This window comes from Podarcis erhardii, assembly GCF_964252035.2.
Source record: "Podarcis erhardii genome assembly, chromosome: 11".
NCBI classification, from domain to species: Eukaryota; Metazoa; Chordata; class Lepidosauria; order Squamata; family Lacertidae; genus Podarcis; species Podarcis erhardii.
In genome coordinates this window covers 9,693,425-9,715,881 of record NC_138501.1, presented here as the reverse complement: position 1 = coordinate 9,715,881, position 22,457 = coordinate 9,693,425, and the positions used below count along the sequence as shown (strand labels likewise).

Genomic DNA, 22,457 nt, shown 5'->3' with positions numbered 1-22,457 from the left:
TATCACAGACCAACCTTGGAGATGCCAGGGACTGATCCTGTGACCTTCTGTATGCAAGACAAATACTCTACTACTGCTCTACAGCCCTTCCCTGGACTCCTTGTGCTGCAGTTCTTTGCATATTTACCACTGAGGTCAGTGGGGGCACATCCCTCTCTGGAATTCTGCTCACCGTAAACCTGGGTTGCACCATCAAGTTATTCCTTCTGGTCTTTCCCCTTCCTACAACACTTTTCTACTACTGTGTATTGAGCAGCATACGAAGAAATAAATAAGCTGTGAGTGAGCTTCAGTGTATCGTGAAGCTACAGTGTCACACCCTCCAACATTTATCTGATGAAAATAGGGTCATCCTATTTAATAATAATAGGGACGCAGGTGGCGCTGTGGTCTAAACCGCAGAGCCTAGGGCTTGTTGATCGGAAGGTCGGCGGTTCGAATCCCCACGACGGTGTGAGCTCCCGTTGCTCGGTCCCAGCTCCTGCCCGCCTAGCAGTTTGAAAACATGCCAGTGGAAGTAGATAAATAGGTACCGCTCTGAGGGGAAGGTAAACGGCATTTCCGTGCGCTGCTCTGGTTTCGGTGTTCCGTTGCACCAGAAGCAGTTTAGTCATGCTGGCCACATGACCCAGAAAAACTGTCTGCGGACAAACGCCGACTCACTCGGCCCATAAAGCGAGATGAGTGCCGCAACCCCAGAGTCGTCTGCAACTGGACTTAACTGTCAGGAGTCCTTTACCTTATATAATAATAATAATAATAATAATAATAATAATAATAATAATAATAATACCCATCACACTGGGTTACCTCAGCCACTCTGGGCGGCTTGCAACATATATAAAAACATAATAAAATATTAAACATTTAAAAGTTTTCCTATACAGTGGTACTATACAGTGGTACCTCGGGTTACAGACGCTTCAGGTTACAGACTCTGCTAACCCAGAAATAGTACCTCAGGTTAAATACTTTGCTTCAGGATGAGAACAGAAATCGCATGGTGGCAGCGCAGCGGCAGCGGGAGGCCCCATTAGCTAAAGTGGTGCTTCAGGTTAAGAACAATCTCAGGTTAAGAACAGACCTCCAGAACGAATTAAGTTCTTAACCCAAGGTACTACTGTATAGGGCTGTCTTCATATGTCTTCTAAAGGTGGCATAGTTACTTATCTCCTTGGCTCAGGGGTTGGCAAACTCCATACCCTCCAACATTTCTCCGATGAAAATAGGGAGATCCTGAGGAAAAGTGAGACATTCCAAACTGGGATGGCTTCTGTAAATCTGGGATTGTCCCTGGAAAATAGGGACACTTGGAATGTCTGCAGTGTTTGATGAGGCCAGCCAGCAACCTAGAAGTAGACTGGGAGCATTTTATAGCCAGCACTGTTTTATTTCCTATTTGCCTTTTGTAGGATGTCACTCTAGTTAGGTGAAATTAATCCTTCTTCTACCATAGCAGTTAAGAGTAGAAGATCAGGCTGGGTTGGTGCCACAACACCCAGGCACCTTTTCCATTCCTAACACAGTGTTTGGCACCAAAGAAATACTACAGAATGGTAGAAGTTTTAAATAGTCAAGAGCCAAAGGTCACCAATCCAATAGGTTGCTAAGAGTGACTTTGCAAGTGGTGTTACTAATGTAAACAGTACAGATCACCAGTGCAACTGGGAATTCACACAAGCAAGACAATGGCTATTTGAAGAGGTCATGCAGGCATTACTGAGAAAAGCTACAAAATAAAAATAGACCCCTGGAGGGTCATGCATGGATGTTGTTGGCAAGCCTTCAATAAGCCAGTGCTGCTAATGAGCTGCAAAGGTTTGTGAGATGTGACTGAGGAGAGAAGGTGGATGGGAGGTGAAGTTCATGGAGATTATATATATATATATATATATATATATATATATATATATATATATATATATCAGGGAGGAACTCTATAGGAAATCTAGAAAAAGTTGAAAGAGAAGTTGAAACCAAAACACAACCCTGAAAGAGTCACAAAGAACTGAAAGGTGGTAGAAACATGTTTTAAATAAACATTCCATGCAGTAGATTTTCTGAATGAGGCCCCTCTGCCAGATTTGCATGGCATTCCACATACTCCAATACTCCCTATTTACCTGCAAGAAATTCCTATTTTATAATACCTATCCTTAGAAAATTACCTTCTCTGTTGCGTATTTTTCCTTTGGGATTTAAAAAGCATCTGAGGAATAAGTTTAAGCCCCTTCCCTAAATCCAGGGAAGCTAGACCGAGTGTGTTTGGAATCTACTGATTTGTTCACTATATTTATACAGTGCTTTTTGGTCAAAAGTGGCTCCCAAAATGGGTTGCAATTAAAATCTACACAAAGGTAAATTACAATTAGAGAGATGTTGGTTGGAGTTCTCATTGTTTGTCTTGAAGAAAACAATTGCACTGTATCAACTTTTTGTCTAACTTTGTGTATAGGGATTTTTACCAGTGTTAATGAATTTGTGTGGTAAAAGTAGAACATTGTCCTGTTTGAGAAACGGTTTTTCTTCTGCTAGGCATTGGTCCATCTGAGAATGTAATGGAGAAATACCTAAAGGTCTCCATAAAAGTTCCAAGTTTGTAAATATGTTAGCACAGAACTTAAGAGAGCGTTACCTTCCAGCGCCTTTGCATGCAGCTATTAGTTTGCTTTCATGCATCTTGTGAAAGCGAAATAAACATGGATGCAAATTCCAGTTTGCTGTTTATCTTCAATCTCTTTTCCCATACACCAGACAGTAAAGCAAAGAATTGGAAGGCATTCAAAGGTCATTTAAGTCAACCTCCTGCCAATGAAGAAAATCTCCCTGAAGGAGCATCTCCACCCTCATCGTTCTGCCCGGACGCTGAGGTCCAGCGCCAAGGGCCTTCTGGTGGTTCCCTCCCTGCGAGAAGCCAAGTTACAGGGAACCAGGCAGAGAGCCTTCTTGGTAGTGGCACCCGCTCTGTGGAACGCCCTCCCATCAGATGTCAAAGAGATAAACAACTACCTGATATTTAGAAGACATCTGAAGGCAGCCCTGTTCAGGGAAGTTTTTAATGAGTGACATTTTAATGTATTTTTAATCTTTGTTGGAAGCCGCCCAGAGTGGCTGGGGAAACCCAGCCAGATGGGCAGGGTACAAATAATAAATTATTATTATTATTATTATTATTATTATTATTATTATTATTACTATTACTACTATCATTACTGCATGGATTATTTATTTAAAACATATTTCTACCACCTTTCAGTTCTTTTTTTAAAAGGCTACCAAGGCAGCTTAGGATGCGGGTGGCGCTGTGGTCTAAACCTTGCCAATCGGAAGGTTAGCAGTTTGAATCCCCGCAACGGGGTGAGCTCCCGTTGTTTAGTCCCAGCTCCTGCCAACCTAGCAGTTCGAAAACACATCAAAGTGCAAGTAAATTAATAGGTACTGCTCCAGCGGGAAGGTAAACGGCGTTTCCATGTGCTGCTCTGGTTCACCAGAAGCAGCTTTGTCATGCTGGCAACATGACCCGGAAGCTGTCTGCAGACAAACGCCGGCTCCCTCGGCCAGTAAAGCAAGATGAGCACCGCAACCCCAGAGTCACCCATGACTAGACCTAACGTCAGGGGTACCTTTACCTTCATCTTTACCTTTACCAAGGCAGCTTCCAACACATGACCCCTGCAGAATGGTGTGTTACTGCAGGTGTGTTCTGCTATATGTTCTTGACATTATAAAGTGCATTAGGTGTGGATTTATTCTGCTTTAGTTTATTTCAGTTTGTTATATATTTAGCTTATTTAGCTTACCCAGTGCTGCCACATTGTTGGTGGCTGGAGGGGCTATAGTGCAACAGAAGCAGAACAAAAAACAACAACCCAGAACATTTGTGCAATAAAAAGTTACAGGATTTCAGCCATGAAGTTACAGTATAGGATATGCACTGACTGGAAATGAAGCAGCGCAGCCACCCAAAACCTTTTCAAACAGAATTGAAAGCAGGATTGTATATGAGCATCCCAATAACATCATTAGCACAAATCATCATGAACGTACAATAAAAATGACATTTAGAGGGGCCTAAAATTTCAGTACAATTAAAATCAAGCAAAACAAATCTATAGCTCACAAGGTTAAAATGCAGTGGAAGTAGTCTGGCAGAATAAAAATGTCTTAACTGCCCACCTAAAAGATATCTGAGAATGGGTCATGCTAACCTTGTGACGAAATTACACAGTCAATGTGTTGTCCCTATAAAGCTCTGTCCTGCATTTGTGCCCATCACATCTCTGTTGGTGGTGGAACAAAGAGAATGGCCTCCAAAAATTATTGCAATTGATGAGCAGGTTCTTACAGGTTCTGTGGATTTGGGTGCTCAAAAGAAAGATTCAAGACCACTGCATTTCCCCTCCTTTGAAATGAAGCCAAGCTGTTGCAAGAAACATCCTAAGCACAAGCAAGGAAAGGGCTGGAGAGGTGGGGCATTTTGGTGGAAAGATCTAGGTTTTAATTGCAGGGAAATATCTTCCCAAGATAGGGACACTGGTGGCGCTGTGGGTTAAACCACAGAGCCTAGGACTTGCTGATCAGAAGGTTGGCGGTTCGAATCCCTGCAATGGGGTGAGCTCCCGTTGCTCGGTCCCTGCTCCTGCCCACCTAGCAGTTCGAAAGCATGTCTAGTGCAAGTAGAAAAATAGATACCACTCTGGCAGGAAGGTAAACAGCATTTCTGTGTGCTGCTCTGGTTCACCAGAAGTGGCTTAGTCATGCTGGCCACATGACCCGGAAGCTGTACGCTGGCTCCCTCGGCCAATAAAGCAAGATGAACACCGCAACCCCAGAGTCAGTCACAACTGGACTAATGGTCAGGGGTCCTTATCTTCCCAAGATACAATATGATTATTTTGGGGAGGGGGTGTTGTTGGAGTCAGTGAGTTCAGTAGGATCGTGTATATAGCTAAGTCTCGCCTGTGTTTCTGGCCGTGAGCAGGGCATTTTAAGAGCAGCGGGCCACATTCATTTGCCCCAAATTCCCTGTAATAGTTAAGCAGCGGAGGAAAAACAGAGCTTCAGATTTAACAAGTCAAACTGAGACTCACATAACAAGACAAATCGGAAATACGCAGAGTGGATCCGAGACAAATTGGGCTGCAATGCTACAGATATAAGGTGAATTGTACGGCCAGCGCTCACCCCTAATGAATATAATGTACTGCAGGGAGAGAAAAGCTTTCAGCAAAGTGTATGGTGGGAGGGAGAGCCTCAGGGAGCAACTCATGGTATGGAATAAGGGTCTTGCCAGTACTCAGAAATGCTCTTATTTCCATGTGTGAAATGTTGAAGGACATGAAATCCAAGGGCAGCACTCAACTCTTGTAATAGTTACCAGATTATCCCCCAAGGTCGGCAAAGGCATGCAAATCATTCAGTCAAGGGTTTACACAATGTGGGCAAGTTAGATGTCCTGGTTCATTTCTGATGTTGCCTATTCAAGGCTCATTTTTCTAGACCGAGCCCACTCAAATTGCAATTACCATGTGGAGTGCACTGCATTTAAGCCCTAACCCTAACCCTAACCCCAAGATGTCGAATTTCTGTCTCAGACTGCAGAAACGGGAGGGTGAAGCACTTGGCAGGCAACAATACATGCTCAATGGAAGCCTGTGCTAGACGAATACATTTTTATCTGCATGCTTAACTGTTCCTATTACTTTCCATAGGCCCTGAGGGCACTTACCCTTCTCAGAATTCTGTCCAGATAGGAAACCACTGAACTAAATCATATGCAATATGCAAACAGTGGTACCTTGGGTTAAGAACTTAATTCGTTCCGGAGGTCCGTTCTTAACCTGAAACTGTTCTTAACCTGAGGTACCACTTTAGCTAATGAGGCCTCCCACTGCCGCTGCGCGATTTCTGTTCTCATCCTGAAGCAAAGTTCTTAACCCGAGGTACTATTTCTGGGTTAGCGGAGTCTGTAACCTGAAGCGTCTGTAACTTGAGGTACCATTGTCAAAACAAAACAAATTCCTTCCAGTAGCACCTTAAAGACCAACTAAGTCAGTTCTTGGTATGAGCTTTCGTGTGCATGCACACTTCTTCAGGCATCTGAAGAAGTGTGCATGCACACGAAAGCTCATACCAAGAACTGACTTAGTTGGTCTTTAAGGTGCTACTGGAAGGAATTTGTTTTGTTTTGACTATGGCAGACCAACACGGCTACCTATCTGTAACTTGAGGTACCATTGTATCCTGTTTCTAAAGCTCAGAAGACATCCTGTTGTCAGTGGCAGAGCCACGCTGCCGGTGACAGTGCGCTCCCCCTGCCCCCCTCTTCCTCCGCCAGTGCCTATTTTATTTTACTATATTGGGAAATGGAAACACAGGGCTAGGCTATTTTCCTGTTCCTCTACAACTTTTCTATCCATCTATACAGTGCTTTTTTCTGGAGGGATGCAGGGGTATAAAGATAAAGATAAAGGGACCCCTGACCATTAGGTCCAGTCGTGACCGACTCTGGGGTTGTGTGCTCATCTCGCTTTATTGGCCGAGGGAGCCGGCGTACAGCTTCCGGGTCATGTGGCCAGCATGACCAAGCCGCTTCTGGCGAACCAGAGCAGCGCACGGAAACGCCGTTTACCTTCCCGCCAGAGCGGTACCTATTTATCTACTTGCACTTTGATGTGCTTTTGAACTGCTAGGTTGGCAGGAGCAGGGACCGAGCAACGGGAGCTCACCCCGTTGCGGGGATTCGAACCGCCAACCTTCTGATCAGCAAGTCCTAGGCTCTGTGGTTTAACCCACAGCGCCACCCCCGTCCCTATGCAGGGGTATGCATACCCCTAAACATTTTGTGAATCTAAGTTTGGCCTCATTGAGGGGCAGTATTTCAGTATGAATAGGAGAATGAGAGTACCCCTAAACATTTTTTTAGGAAAAAAAAGCACTGCATCTTTAGAAAGCCTTACAACAGCAACACACATACTGGTTCTAGAGCCTTGGGGTGCGGGAAACAGCACAGAGCATTATTCACTGAAATTGTGGATAGCTACAGGCATGTGACCGAGTGTTTTGAAGACCTTTGTGTTACCAGATCAGTGGAATTGCAAGTTGCCAGTGTTGGAGAGTAGTAAGTCCAGATAACTGAATGCCATTTTTGCTGGCATTTGTTCACTAATATTCAAAGGTGGTATGTGGAAAGCCAGTGTCAATAATGCTAAAAACAGGTATAACCTACCTATTTTTAAAACAAAAAAAATTCCTTCCAGTAGCACCTTAAAGACCAACTAAGTCAGTTCTTGGTATGAGCTTTCGTGTGCATGCACACTTCTTCAGATACGTATACTTCTTCAGATAGGTATCTGAAGAAGTGTGCATGCACACGAAAGCTCATACCAAGAACTGACTTAGTTGGTCTTTAAGGTGCTACTGGAAGGAATTTGTTTTGTTTTGACTATGGCAGACCAACACGGCTACCTATCTGTAACTACCTATTTTTGCCAGAGAAAATTCCCCTTCAGTGTTAATTGAGCTGAATTATAGCCAGTAATGTCCACACAATTGTCAGTTGCAAATGCTGCTACACTATCACAACGTAGCTGGCTTTTCCTAAGCTATATTCCCTCTTACTCATGCCAGTTTTTCTGCAGTTCTCTTTACTTTTGTTCTTGGCAGCTTGTTTGGTGGGTGCAGCTATGTATTCAATTTATTGCAAGAATTCAGCAAGTTGCAAATGGCCTTCATCAATAGCACCTTCTTTAATCGCAGACCATTTTCACTCTGCCATCCTCAACATCCAAGGAAAAGACCAAAGTATGCAACTTTTATGCTGCAGTGCTTTCTGGCACAGGGCCATTCGTCCAGTTCAGAAGTTGGCTGAAGTCTTCAGTGCAGGCCTTTACTGTCTACAACTGGCTGAGAATGTAGAATACTGCAAATCTCACACAAGTGGTACAATATCTGGACTTGTAAGGTTAGGCATTGGGTAAGCCTTTGTGATATGGGACAAGGGTGGCGCTGTGGGTTAAACCACAGAGCCTAGGGCTTGCCGATCAGAAGGTCGGCAGTTCGAATCCCCGTGACGGGGTGAGCTCCTGTTGCTCAGTCCCTGTTCCTGCCAACCTAGCAGTTCGAAAGCACACCAAGTGCAAGTAGATAAATAGGTACCGCTCCAGCGGGAAGGTAAACGGCATTTCCCTGCACTGCTCTGGTTCGCCAGAAGGGGCTTAGTACTGCTGGCCACATGACCCGGAAGCTGTACGCCGGCTCCCTCGGCCAGTAAAGCGAAAAGACCGCCACAACCCCAGAGTCGTCCGCGACTGGATCTAATGGTCAGGGGTCCCTTTACCTTTACCTTTACCTTTAAGCCTTTGTGATGGGAGGGGAGGTTGTTGCATCTGCCTGCCCCTCCTCAATAAGGGTATCCCATTAAAGGGATCCGTGTGTGTGTGTGTGTGTGTGTGTGTGTGTGTGTGTGTGTATTCTGTCCGAAGCCTGGTCATGGGCTAGGGCCATGCCACAACCCCATTGGGGTCCCTGGGGCTGCTCTGATTTGATGTATATCAGGCTTCCTCAACCTCGGCCCTCCAGATGTTTTTGGCCTACAACTCCCATGATCCCTAGCTAGCAGGACCATTGGTTAGGGATGATGGGAGTCTCAAAACATCTGGAGGGCTGAGGCTGAGGAAGCCTGATGTATATCATAGGGCTCCCCCTACTGGTGGTTTACCCTTAAGAGACTCCCTGCAGACGGGCAGGAGTCAGGATATAGTCTGGTTTCACCCAGTACCTAAGCCAAACCACTCACATCTGTAACCAATAAAGTTGTGGTCTATTTTTGCCCATTAACCTAAACCAGGGGTCAGAAAACTTTTTCAGCAGGAGGCTGGTCCGCTGTCCCTCAGACCATGTGAAGGGCCAGACTATATTTTGGGGGGGAAATAATGAATGAATTCCTATGCCCTACAAATAAACCAGAGATGTATTTTAAATAAAAGGACACATTCTACTCATGTAAAAACATGCTGATTCCTGGACCGTCCGCGGGCCGGATTTAGAAGGTGATTGGGCCGGATCCGGCCCCCAGGCCTTAATTTGTCTACCCATGACCTAAACTACCTGTGTCCTTGTGTGTTCATTATATAAGGGAACTACAGGGCACGGGGCCTTGTCATGCAATAGGTGCTCCACACAATATGACCCTGATTTTGCAGAGGTTACACCTTTACAGCACTTGGAAACGGCTAGAGATTAGGAGCAAACCACGTCTGGAAGAGCACTGTTCAAAGACGAAGCTTTTTATAGCTCTTCCTACCTAGAAGGGTCCAATTGCCAGCCTCAGTCAGTGAGGCCAGCTCAGACCCTGAGAACACTTTAGGGCCCACAGCAATTCTCTAATGCAGCCGTCACATATAACCACATGGGACATCCACACAAATTGCGGAAGGATCCCAGGTCTGCCCCAATGACTCCCAACATCTGCACAAAGGTTGGGTGGCCATCTGTCAGGCGATTCTTTAGCTGTGATTTCTTTAGCTGTGACTGAACTAGATGGACATTGGGATAAGGTTACCAGGTTTTTTTCAATGAATCCAGGGACACTTTTCACCTTCAATGGATTTCGTATGGGGACTGATTTGTAAATCCGGGGACTGTCCCCGGGAAACGGAGACATCTGGTAACCTAACATTAGGATCCCTTCCAACTTAATTCTATGAATATCATGGTTCTCAGTCCTCTTATACCACCATGTGGCATCACATTATCACACCACTATTTGAATGTACACAGGTGAAAACTGTCTCCATGCTCAAAGAAGAGAGAGAGTCGGAAACAGTCTATTCTTCTTTGCAGTCTTAGCAACGCTTTTCGTCGAAACTTGATATTCGATGTCTCTAAATAAGCATAGCTACGCTGACGTCAAACGGTACAGCTGAGCATTGGCTTTGCTTCTACTCTGAATAATCATGGTGATTGAGAAGTCTTTCACATTGCAAAATTGAATTGTTCTGTTAAAAAGGGATTTCGGAGGGATTAGGCAGTCCGCAATTTCCCAAGTAGCTCTGTTGCCTCCTTTCTTTCTTTTTTAATTACATATGAAAGATCACATATAGAAGGTTACAATAAAAAACATCACAGCACCAGCACTTTCCTTTAAAGTTAGCTGCTCTAATAGAAAAGAAAGTTCCCAAGAGCTGGTTGCAGCTGGCCATTGATTCTGTGTAGGTTCGCCCTATCTGTACTTAAAAACAGTCATGCAGCAGGAAGAATTGCCTCCGTTTTTCCATAAGTGAAACGCACAACCACTTCCTCTGAATAACTAATCTAACTGGAAAGACACAGAGCTAACCTGGAACAGATAAGACTGCTTCCAAAAGCTACATTTACCAGGTGAAGCTTGTGTTCACTGCCCACCACTGGTAGTTACTATAACTCACTGAAGTGAGCTAAGCAAAATTCCAGATTATTTATTTATAATAAAAGAAATATCAGAATAAATGTAAGAAAATGAGTAAGGAAGGCGAGCTTGTATTGATTTCTTACACAGAAGCCCTGGATCAAGCAACTTCCCAGAATTCAGACTAGAATATTTTGCTGCTGGGAAAAAAATATTCCCTTTTTTGCCCATTTCTGTCATGTGCATCTGTTAAATAATATAGATGGCATCACTAGCAGTAAGAGACACAGCTACTAACTCTCTCTCTCTCTCTCTCTCTCTCTCTCTCTCTCTCTCTCTCACACACACACACACACACACACACACACACAGACCATTTTAAGAATTCTAAACAGAGCCGTCTTTCCCATTGGGCTTACTGGCACATTGCACCAGGGCGCCAGCCTCTCAGGGGTGCCCCAGCGAGTGAGGGAGCTGTGCAGCTTTGCCAGCGGCCTCTCCTTTCCCTGCACACCCGCCAGCTGCGCCCCGCCAACCATATGGCTGGCGGGCGTGCAGCTTCCTTCCCAAGCCTCCGCTGGAGAGCGATCCCTGCAAAGGCTTGGGAAAAGGTCAACAACTCTGGGAAACGGGGGGGGGGGGGGCGCCAGAGGGACGTTTGCACCATGGTGCCAGATATGCTTAAGACGGCCCTGATTCTAAAAAGGGTATTTGTGCCTTCGTGTTCACATGCTGTGCCACCAGAAAAAGGGGAGGTGCCCATCAAGTTTTGCTCCTAAGTTCAAAGAGCAGTGAGGCTTGAGCACTCATTTAGCTTCACAGTGGTACCTCGGGTTAAGAACTTAATTCTGGAGGTCCATTCTTAACCTGAAACCGTTCTTAAACTGAGGTAACACTTTAGCTAATGGGGCCTTCCGCTGCCGCCGTGTGATTTCCGTTCTCATCCTGAAGCAAAGTTCTTAACCCAAGGTACTGTTTCTGAGTTAGCGGAGTCTGTAACCTGAAGCGTCTGTAACCTGAAGAGTCTGTAACCCGAGGTACTACTGTATTTAAAAGGGGGTGCAAACAGTAGCATAGTTGTCCCTCTGGGACAAGACTATCTTCTTATGCATGATGTGGGGAACAGGCTGTTGCATTACTGGTAGTAGAATTGTAGGCAGTGCCAGGAGAGACAAAATATGGAGGCTTCTGATTGTTCAAAAAGGCTAATTTGTTCTGAATAAATACGTTATGCACTTCAAGATCAGATAACTCTAATCACTTGTGCATCATTACTGATTCAATGAATCTATGTAGCCTTCCTGGCCCGGAAAAGTAGCAACCAAATCAATTGCCGGCCGTTTCGTTCAACATGTACTTCTAAACCTTGGACAAGTGGGGAAAGCCAAAAAACTGTGATACGAATTTTGATGTTGTTTGATTAACTCTAGAGATGGATCAGAAATTTGTATGCCATAGGTATGACCAAACGAATGTGTAGAAGCTCATTATGTCTAAGCTGAAGTTCATTGCTCTACTCTAAGTCAGCCTGTAAAATGGAAGTGCTGCTGTCTCTTCGTGAATGCTTTGCTAACACAGAAAGTGCTGGGTTTACCGGGAAGGTAAGAGAAACCATGCGGCTGTTCTAACCCCAGGAGGATGCTGGAATCAGGCAGCTGCATATATTAACCCTAACTATTTGAAATGAAAGAGTGTGCACAGTCAATTCGCCTCTCTAATCCAACAGCCAGGGCTTTGGATTTAAAAAATAATAATCTATTTTTAAAAACAAAAAAACTTCTACTTGGCTGATGGAAAAAGGATTTTTTTCTCTCTCTCTTCCCTGTCAATATCCTCCTGCTGGCACAGTAGAGGGGTGTCCCCCCCCCGCAAAGACGACTCAGGAGTTTGCTCCCAAAGGGAGGGAGGGGAAGGGGGGCATGTGATAGCCACTGGCCAAGAGAGGACCTTTGAGCAGGGGCGGCTTACCCATAGAGGCTGGTGGCGCGGGGCGCCAGGGTGCCAAGTTCTGGACAGCGCAAGGGAAGAGGCAGAGGCTGGACATGGCACCTCCTGGCATCAGCTCGCCACCCTCGCCCACCTCTGCCATGCCATGCCGAAGCAGCGCCGTGCCCGGAGCCTCCATCTACCATGGCCACCGCGGCACGAAGCAGCCAGCTGGGCCAGGAGCCACCGCGTCTTCCCTGCCGGAGGAGCCGCCCTCCAGCCATTGCCCGCCTCCTCCAGCCCCACCGGCAGTGCCGTCCTCCCTAAAAAACTCTGGGAAATGGGGGGGGCAAGCCAGAGGGAGCTTTGCACCATAGCGCCGGATATGCTTAAGACGGCCCTGCCTTCGAGCCAGGTTTTATAAGCCTGCCCCTACCCAAGTTTGGGCATCCTTTGTTGCACTTTGGTTTTCTACTAGTTGCTGATCTGGTGGTGCTAAATAGGATACTTTTTCGGGGCCGAGATTCTTTGATTGGCCTTAGAGTCCCTCCTTTGTTGCCTACTCCACACTGCTGGATTAATTAGATTTGTGAGAAATTGCAGTCAAACGTAACTATGCATGCTTGCTAGTTAATTCATGAAGGGGTTAAGGCCACAGAGTTGTGTTCCTAGACTCTGGTCACAGTGAAGCTGCTTCTCTTCCTTTCCTCACTCTCTCTTCACAACATGTAACTAACAAGGAAGGACATGTCTCAGATGCATGTTTGGAACTGTCTTTCTGTATATTATACCGAAGAGTATTCTACCTGAGTAGATGCTGCATGGAATAACACATGAATCAGACATTTGGATTTTGTAAGTAAAGCTTTTTTTGTGGTCTGTTTAAACTTACTTAACGGTGTGGTCTATTCATTGATCAGTGGAAACAGTTGGTCCTGGCAAGTATTAACCACCCTCAACTCCACCTTGATAATTGCCACCTGCCCAGATTTTAACTTGTCTGAATTAATTGTAAGATGTATTTTAATTAACTGATGTCTGTTTGTATGCATATTGTGTTGTTTTTATGATGTTAGCCGCTCTGAGCCCGGCCTCAGCCGGGGAGGGCAGGATGCAAATAAATTATTGCTGTTGTTGTTGTTGTTGTTGCTATTGTTATTAATTGCCAGATGAGTTGAGAGAGGGGCAAGCACTTTAAGCGGACTAAACAGGGTCTGAAAAGGAGTCTAACAACCTATATTCCCACGCTGTACTACTGCTTAACTGTGGCTGTTGTAAACTCTGCTGGGGGCTGTCTCCCACTGGAGTGTCTTAAGCCCCATTTCTTGAATCCAAATGTTCAGTTGATTTTTCGCCAATTACGCACACATGGGTTACGGGTCTCTTTTTCCTCACACATCCAGGAGTGCCAGTTTCTAAAATCATCACCTGCTCAGACTTTATGAATTTGGTTAAATTGGCTTGTAGTTCCTCTCCTTGTCATATTAATAAATACAACTTTTTACCCAGTGTGTCTTCTCTGTGGGTGTATGGACAATAGCTGATTGGTAGGATTATAGCTCTTTAAAGGGGTCTCCTTATGTGTAACCACAACTGCTAACTTTGGTTGATGTGCAAAACATTCCTCCACTGTGTTTATGTAACCAACTATTAAGAACTTATGGGACACGGGTGGCGCTGAGCCTAGGACTTGCTGATCAGAGGATCAGCGGTTCGAATCCCCGCGACGGGGTGAGCTCCTGTTGATCGGTCCCTGCTCCTGCCAACCTAGCAGCTCGAAAGCACGTCAAAGTGCAAGTAGATAAATAGGTACCGCTCCGGTGGGAAGGTAAACGGCATTTCCGTGTGCTTCTCTGGTTCGCCAGAAGTGGCTTAGTCATGCTGGCCACATGACCCGGAAGCTGTACGCTGGCTCCCTCAGCCAATAAAGCGAGATGAGTGCCGTAACCCCAGAGTCGGCCACGACTTGACCTAATGGTCACGGGTCCCTTTACCTTTTTATTATGAACTTGGAATGGTGGGTGTGCACCATGGCAACTGCAGATAGTGGTGGCTATGATGCAAGTCCCATAACCTTCTATGGCTCAATCTCTGTAACAGCTTACATCCATAAAGCAACCGCTTCATATCCTGCCCATTGTATGATGGAGAGCAGGATTGTGTGGCTATTATGATCTCTGGCAGGTGAGCAGCCTGATAAAGCAGCAAAGACCCTCTGTCAGTTTAATACAAATTTGTTTAAAAGAAAAACACATTCAGAGCATGACAATCTGCCTGCTCTCATTAATCTGGTTGGTCAGTCTGACTCATCATTCCTCCCCCAGTAGGAAGAACACCTTTCATCTCCTTCGCTTCCGTTGCTCTCAGAGCCTCTCTAATCTCCTAGTTTTAGGACTGTGGGGCTGAGCTACCTCTTCCTCAGATGACTCAGCGTCTGACACTATCTTATCTGCTGGTTGCCTGGCAATGCCTTGGCCAACATCCAACTCTTCCTCCCCTTGGGAACTAACCGCTTCTTCCCTGGAAAGGAGGGGCCCTGGGCTGTTTTCTCTAAAATCAGACAAACAGCTCTCATCTCCAGAGTCAGCCTCTTCCTCACTCAGCTCAATTTTCGAGGCTGACTCTCCTGGTGTGCGGGGGGGGGGGGCACATTACTGACACTGGCCCCGCTTCCTCCATGCACTGGAAGAACTCAGCATGACCAGGATACTAAATTGCACATTTAGTTCGCATGAGTACAGTAGCTTTCCCCCTGCAAATACTCATCCTCCAGTGCATGAAGGGTCTGGCCACAGAGGTGTGATGGATGGTAGCAAAGTCAGGCAAGGAGGAGTTATGTTTATGCTCACCAGGCCTGGCTCAGCCATGAGGTGGGGTGTGGAGACCCCCATGGGAGCCCTGCCCACCCATGCACGTCCCCCACCAGCAGAGAAGCGGCGCAGGCTTTGGCACTGATTTCCAGCAAGATCTCGTGAGATCTCACTGAAATCTCATAAGATCTTACGGAGTGAGGGGAACTGAACACCAAATAGCACTGCTTTGTGGAAGAGAGACTTCAACTGTCAACAGAAGAGTCCTCTTCAGCGTCTCTTCAAAACAGTTTTGTGATTGGAGAACACATTGATGAAAGCCTTTGTAACATAACAAATCCCTGCTCCATTGACAATACCTGCTGGACTCTTTCAGCCTCTCTCAAAGTAACTTCAACAACTTCTATTTAAAGCTCACAATAACAAGATTTTACATGCCACTTTTAGCCAATATAATCAAATGAAAAGCCATTGTTTAACTCACTTGACAAAATACACTGTTACCTCTGACACATCAAACCCTCAATTTATCAAAGATTTTCTTTCTTTCTCTTGGGTTGATATGAAATATGCCACATGCAATTCAAATGGAGCATTTTTAAACATAATTGCAGCCTTTGTCAAGCCTAAAAGCATATCATCATTGCAGCGTTGTCAAATGATTTTTACCATGCTACACTGCTTAAGTGCAGGCTTCCCAATCAATGGATACGTACACGTTACTGGCTCAAAAGGCAGCGAGGTTGTTTCATCTCCCTTGTGTCTCATGTTGTATTTGCACGTTGCTGTACACATCAGAGAGGGGACAGAGCTGTCTTCCCCCAATGCACATTAACAGTTTGGTTTCCCCATGCCTGCAGACTCCTCAAGCTGCCATCTGGGAATGTGCAACACCTCAGCTCCTCTGCAAAGTGAATGTGGCTTATTTTTTTCAAATTGGACGGAAGCCGGTTTGAGGGAAAACGCATCAATCAGCAGTGTTTCTCGCAAATGACGGAGTAGATATAGATTGTGACTAACACCATGTGTAAGGTAAAGGACCCCTGACTATTAAATCCAGTGACCTACTCTGGGGTTGCGACTCTCGTCTCGCTTTATTGGCCGAGGGAGCCGGCGTACAGCTTCCGGGTCATGTGGCCAGCATGACTAAACTGCTTCTGGCGAACCAGAGCAGCACATGGAAACACTGTTTACCTTCCCACCGGAGCGGTACCTACCATATTTTTTGCACCATAACACTCACTTTTTTTCCTCCTAGAAAGTAAGGGGAAATGTCTGTGCGTGTTATGGAGCGAATGCCTACGGGTGGCGGGGGGGATTTGCTGCAGTTGTGAGCAGAGGATCCATGGTTCCCCTTCCTTCCCTCCTCCGTGGCTCGCTTTGAAACAGCAAAGCGGGAGAAGAGCCGCTAAGTGGGTAGGAGAGAGGGACAGAGAGCCTGCATCTTTAAAGGAGCAAAGCGGGAGAGGAGAGGAGCCGCTTACACTCGTGTCCGGTTGGTTCCTTTAAAACAAACAGGCTCTCTGTCCCTCTCTCCTCCCCACTCAGCTCGCTACATAGCAGCAAAGTTTTTCAGCTCGCTAAGCCGGGGATAAGCAGGGAAGAGGGAGAAAAGCAGAGCCTGCTTGCTTTAAAGGAGCAAAGCGGGAGAGGAGATGAGCCTTCTCCCCTTAAACGCCTCTCCTGCATTATTAGCAGCATCCTCCTCCGTACACCCCACACGTGCTCCTTGTCCCTTGAGTGCTTTTCCTTCCCTCCCCACTTAAAACGTGGTTACAAAGCACGGGTCCACATGGATCCTCAGGATTTTTGCACTGGGTCACCCCAAGTTCACCATCAGATCACATAGCATGTCCATGGCTACATCTTGCATGAAAAAAATCACGCACCCACTGTTGCCTGGGGCCACAGTGGTGCAAAAACGTGCTTACAAAGCATAGATCCATATGGATCCTCAGGATTTTTGCATTGGGCTACTCCAAACTCACTGTCAGATCACATGTCTGTGGCCACAGCATGAACCACAAAAATTATACATCCACTGTTTCGTTTAGAATTTTTTTTTTCTTGTTTTCCTCCTCCAAAAACTATGTGTGTGTTATGGTCTGGTGCATGTTATAGAGCGAAAAATACGGTATTTATCTACTTGCACTTTGACATGCTTTCAAACTGCTAGGTTGGCAGGAGCAGGGACCGAGCAATGGGAGCTCACCCCGTTGCGGGGATTCAAGCCGACCTTCTGATCAGCAAGTCCTAGGCTCTGCAGTTTAACCCACATCGCCACTCGCATCCCTAACACCATGTGTACCCAGCTTCAAATGCTAGTGGCAAGAGCACACTGGAGCCAGAGTAAATGGTAATGTGCTGGGAAATACTGTGCACAGTTCTGTGTTAGAATTCATGCTCCATTATTACAGTCATGGGATTGTTGTCTATCACATGACAGTATATATTTTGACTCCACTGAGTGGGAAATGATGGAGACAGGATGTTTGTGTTACGTGAAGTGGGACTATTGTCCTTTGTTCTTTTTCTCTTTTCTGTCTGATGCTAGAGAGAGAAGGAGCTATGTTGCAGTGCTCCGTGTGTGTTTATATGTAAATAAAGTAGATTAGCCAAAATGCTGAGTTGCTGAGGTCTGTTACGCAAGCTGCAAAGACTCTGTGGATCCCTAAGTGTGCCGATGTCTGTAGGCATTTGTCGCTGTGATGTTCGGGCAGAAGAAAGCTTTTGAAGCTCCTGAACGAAAGACCAGGAGGGAGAGAACATGCCAGTAAGGCATGTGTCTCTGCCAGTGTCCTACTCGAGTGTAGGACGAGCTCCTGACATTCTGGACATACCGTAATTCAGGCGACAGACCACAGATCAATGGAAGAGCATGTGCTTTGCTTTGATAAGAGTCCCAGCATCTCCAATTTAAAAAGGATCAAATAATGAGAAAGACTCTGGAGAGCTGCTGCCAGTCAGATCAAACAATACTGTGCTAGATGGGGGGAAGGGCTGGTGAGGTTGGTTGGTTGGTTGGTTGGTTGGTTGGTTGGTTGGTTGGTTTCAGATAAACCCTGCTTTGCATTTAAAAGTTCAAGGTGGTTAACTGTTCAAATAAAAGTCAAGGTCTTTGGGGAACTCTCTGGCTCACCGCTGTTGGAAACAAGATACTCAACCAGGTGAATCCTTGGCCTGGTTCATCAAGTCTCTTTCCAAGTTTCCATAACAGCAGCCATGGAGTTTGTTTTATTTTATTTTCAGTGCTATACTAAGTTTGCACAGTTTTGCTCAGGTCCTAATGCAGCTATAGCCATCCCAATAAATGTAATGTGATGTGCTGAAATCAGGAGGTAATTTCAGGGTAGAGTCTGAAATAGCTTGGCTCCGGTATCATAAACGCAAAGAGATATTTAACTTCTGCAATGTGTTTAAGAATGCAGGATGTTAGCGTGCATCCCCCTAGGAAAAGGGAAATTATCTAATAAAATAATGCAGACAGGCTATTGTTGACAATGATTCATCGACAGCTTGATTTATAATTCAGTTTTCAGGCAATTTGTCAGATTAATATTAAAAAGAATAATACATTTCCTTACTTTTCTAATGCACTTTGGGCTATTCGTTGCTTCTCCTTTTTTTCCCGTTCTTTGTGCTTCTTAACCCGAATCTCCCACATTCCTCTGATGGCCGCAAAGTCTAATACAATCACCTGATGCCCCATGTTGCTGACATTAAGATTCTCCTGCAATAACAATTTTATTAACATGGCGTCATTATAAGGAAAAAGAAGCCGATGACTTAAAGAAAAGAAAAGCTGATAATATAGTTAGGCATAGGCACACAACCCTTTCAGTCCTCATTTCAGATGAGGACATGACAATCAAACCAAAATAGAAAATTATTAGAGTTAGTATTTGCAATAGTTTTAATAACCCATATTCCTCTCTGTATTCATCACCTTCAATCAGGGCCATCTTTAGCATATGTGCTGCCAGGGTGCAAAGATCTGCCCAGTGCCCCCAGATTTAGTTTAGCCACCCCCAGATTTTTTGCGGGGGGGAGAACTCAATGTTGTTGAGCTTTCTGTGGGAAGGAAAATCGCTCACCTGTAACGACAACGCAGCGAAAATAACTGCTTTTATTTCCTGACTTGTCAGAAATATTTGATGCTATGGAGTAACAGAGTGACGGAGGAGAGGGGCTCCATTGCTTTTCACTGCCACTGATCAAGAGGGACCAGTATACAGTAGGTATACATTTGCCACCCCTTCATAATACATTTGGCACCCCCCGTAAACGGCACTCCCGGGTAAAGACGGCTCTGCCCTCAGTACTGTTTCCATCCTGCCGCAGTGTGGTTTCCACCAAATAATATGTTATTCATCTCTCTGTCCACTATTTAACATGGGTTACGTAATTTATGAAACTTGTTACATAACCTACATTCATTTCAACTTAAAGGAAATCCCTTTTGAACTCTTTTGTGCCACAGAATCTCTCCCTATGGAATTCTACTCAGCTTTCATCTGGGGTTTTTGAAGCCGACTTTCTTAAAATCCATCGAACACGTCCAGCTATGTCTTTAGAACTTTTTTCTGCATCTCTTTGACGGGACATAGAGAGTGACCTGTCACAGATTAACACTCTTTCCACTGAGCACCATTTTATAACTCTGTTAATTTTTGTAACTGAACTTTAATTAGCAGTAAAGCACTTTTCTGACTACAATTTTAAAAATTAGTGGGTTCCCCTATATATATACTGTATGCAGTGGTACCTTGGTTCTCCAATGCCTTGGGACTCAAACGACTTGGAACCCAAACACTGCAACACTGGAAGTAAGCGTTCCAGTTTGCAAACTTTTTTTGGAAGCTGAACATGTTCCGTTTTGAGTGTTACGCTTCCAATTTGAGTGCCACACTTCCGTTTTGAGTGTTACACTGAGGTCTGCCTCTTTTTGCTATTTATTTTATGTTTTTGCGGCTTTTTTGTTTTGTTTTTGTGACTGTGTGGAACTCAGTTCAGCTACTGATTGATTGTGTGACTGTTTATTGCTTTCATTTTATGGATCAGTGGTCTTGTTGGATAGTAAAATTAATGTTAAACTGCTGTTTCAGGGGTTGTTTTTAAAAGTCTGGAACGGATTCATCCATTTTGCATTACTTTCTATGGGAAAGTGAGCCTTGGTTTTGGAACGCTTTGGTTTTGGAGCGCTTTGGTTTTGGAACGCTTTGGTTTTGGAATGGACTTCCAGAATGGATTAAGTTTGAGAACCAAGGTACCAGTGTATAATGAAAATAGGAGGGGCTGTAGCTCAGTGGTAGAGCATCTGATTTGCATCCAGATGATTCCAGGTTCGATTCCCAGCATCCTCAGGTAGGGCCAGGAGAGAACACTGCCTGAAATTCTGAAGAGCTCATGCCACTCCATGTAGACTGTCCTGAGCTGGATAGACGAATCATCTGCCTCAATATAAGGCAGCTTCCTATATTATTATGGGTATGGTCAATGCCTGGGCAGGTGGCCTTCTGGAAACCACATGCATAAAGGTAAAGGGGACCCCTGACCATTAGGTGGCCATTAGGTGGCCGACTCTGGGGTTGCGGCGCTCATCTCGCTTTATTGGCCGAGGGAGCCGGCACACAGCTCCTGGGTCATGTGGCCAGCATGACTAAGCCGCTTCTGGCGAACCAGAGCAGCACACGGAAACGCCGTTTACCTTCCCACCGGAGTGGTACCTATTTATCTACTTGCACTTTGACATGCTTTCGAACTGCTAAGTTGGCAGGAGCAGGGACCGAGCAATGGGAGCTCACCCCTTCACGGAGATTTGAACCGCCGACCTTCTGATCAGCAAGTCCTAGGCTCTGTGGTTTAACCCACAGTGCCACCCACGTCCCTAACCACATGCATGCCCACACTTAAATAGAAGGCAAGCTAGCACAGGAAGGGCTATGACTACCATACTCTATCCTGCAAGGGACAGGAGCAGCTTTCCCCAACCTGGTGCTCTCCAGGTGTTTAGAATCGCAACTCCCATCAGCACCAAGCAGCATGGCCAGTGGTCAGGGATGATGGGAGTTGTAGTCCAAAAGTATAGAGGGCACAAGATTGGGGGAAGCTAGTGGGCATCCTCGCGAGAAAGTCAAGGACACTCCCATAATGAAGACTAATTCTCGTGTCACTTCTGTATGATACGCTCCTACTGCATGGGAAAGGGCAGGTATAAATCACGAATGTTACAAGCCTTTCATTTTGTTTTCTACCACCCGTGCTTCCACCTTCTGACTCATGTACGATTTATCACCTGCATCATCTCCCATAAATACCCAGCTCCGTGCTGGCAAAGGAAGCGCTCCTATTACGTATATGTGAATAAGGCATATTTGGATAAATCCTCCTTGCCTAGCTGCTCACGCTATGGGGGAAACTGTCAGAAAGCACCTGCTGATTTATGACGCCTCCTCTCTCGGATGAGCTTTTGCATGCTGAGGTCCCCCAAAACACCCTTTACCCAATAACTCACACATCACACATAATTTTTGTTTAAGGTTTTTGGCATAATTTTGGCCACAACTTTATTAACATACAAATTGTGAGTGGTTGCTTAGGCATTGGTTATGACTATCTGCCCCCCCGTCCCCCCCGCCTTGGGGACAGCACTGGCTCCTGGATTCCAGCGAAAGCCAGTGTGGAGGAGCAAGTTCAGGGATAACTGGAGCTGCGACACAGACCCTCAGCTTCTCCCTGCATGCTCCTAGGGGCTTACACGGCCCAAACCCGATTCCAGGGGTTCGGACGAAAGGATGGTAAGCCCCTGAATTCCTTTAACGGAATTCCCGTGCAGTAGCAGCATTGGAGGGGCAGGCACAGCCAATCCATACCCCTCCACCAACCAATTTAAACCAATGCCTAACCGCCAACCTTACAAGTTGTGACGATTTGCTAAGCAGTAGGCAAAACCCAAAAGGCACACACTAATCAGCCAATTGGAAAAATTCCTACCAGGCCCCCGCACCAAGGCGGACGACCCCATGACAGGCATAGCAAGGTCAAGGCACAAGCCCCAAGAAGGGAGGGCGGGCGGGTGATCCGATATCCACAGCGAAAGAGAAAGTAGCCTGCTGTGGACCCTGCTTAAATACCCTCTGGTCCCACCCCTAAATCTGCAACATCAAATTTGCCCCAGCAACACCAAACACCAACCTGCCTATTTTCTACAGGGTGCTTTGTCCGGCCCCATCCACAACACGTGCTCTCCTTTAGTGAGAACACGCTTTGCCACACACAGCTCACAGGATTCGGGTGGAAGGGCATTTAACTGCAGTTTCTGCACGACTCTATGC

The 22,457-nt window shown here is 45.7% G+C and overlaps 2 protein-coding genes across 6 annotated transcripts in view; one reads left to right on the top strand and one right to left on the bottom strand.

Moving 5' to 3' along the window:
• The window catches only part of LOC309352187 (cryptic protein-like), an 87,343-nt gene that overhangs the window by 14,761 nt on the left and 50,125 nt on the right, over nucleotides 1–22,457 (top strand). The window contains exon 1 of one of the 5 annotated variants that reach the window (XR_014161120.1): nucleotides 16,232–16,332. The exons of 3 other annotated variants lie outside the window; for them this stretch is intronic. The gene's annotated coding sequence lies outside the window, so the exon portion shown is untranslated. Of the gene's footprint in view, nucleotides 1–16,231; nucleotides 16,333–20,822; nucleotides 20,846–22,457 lie in introns of those variants that run through there. One more of the 5 variants, XR_014161121.1, reaches the window with a different exon arrangement.
• LRRC2 (leucine rich repeat containing 2) overlaps nucleotides 1–22,457 on the bottom strand; it is an 83,858-nt gene that overhangs the window by 54,602 nt on the left and 6,799 nt on the right. Inside the window, exon 2 of the mRNA XM_081880554.1 lies at nucleotides 18,708–18,853. Coding sequence (XP_081736680.1) covers nucleotides 18,708–18,832 — 125 coding nt within the window. The 5' untranslated portion in view covers nucleotides 18,833–18,853. The remainder of the gene's footprint in view (nucleotides 1–18,707; nucleotides 18,854–22,457) is intronic.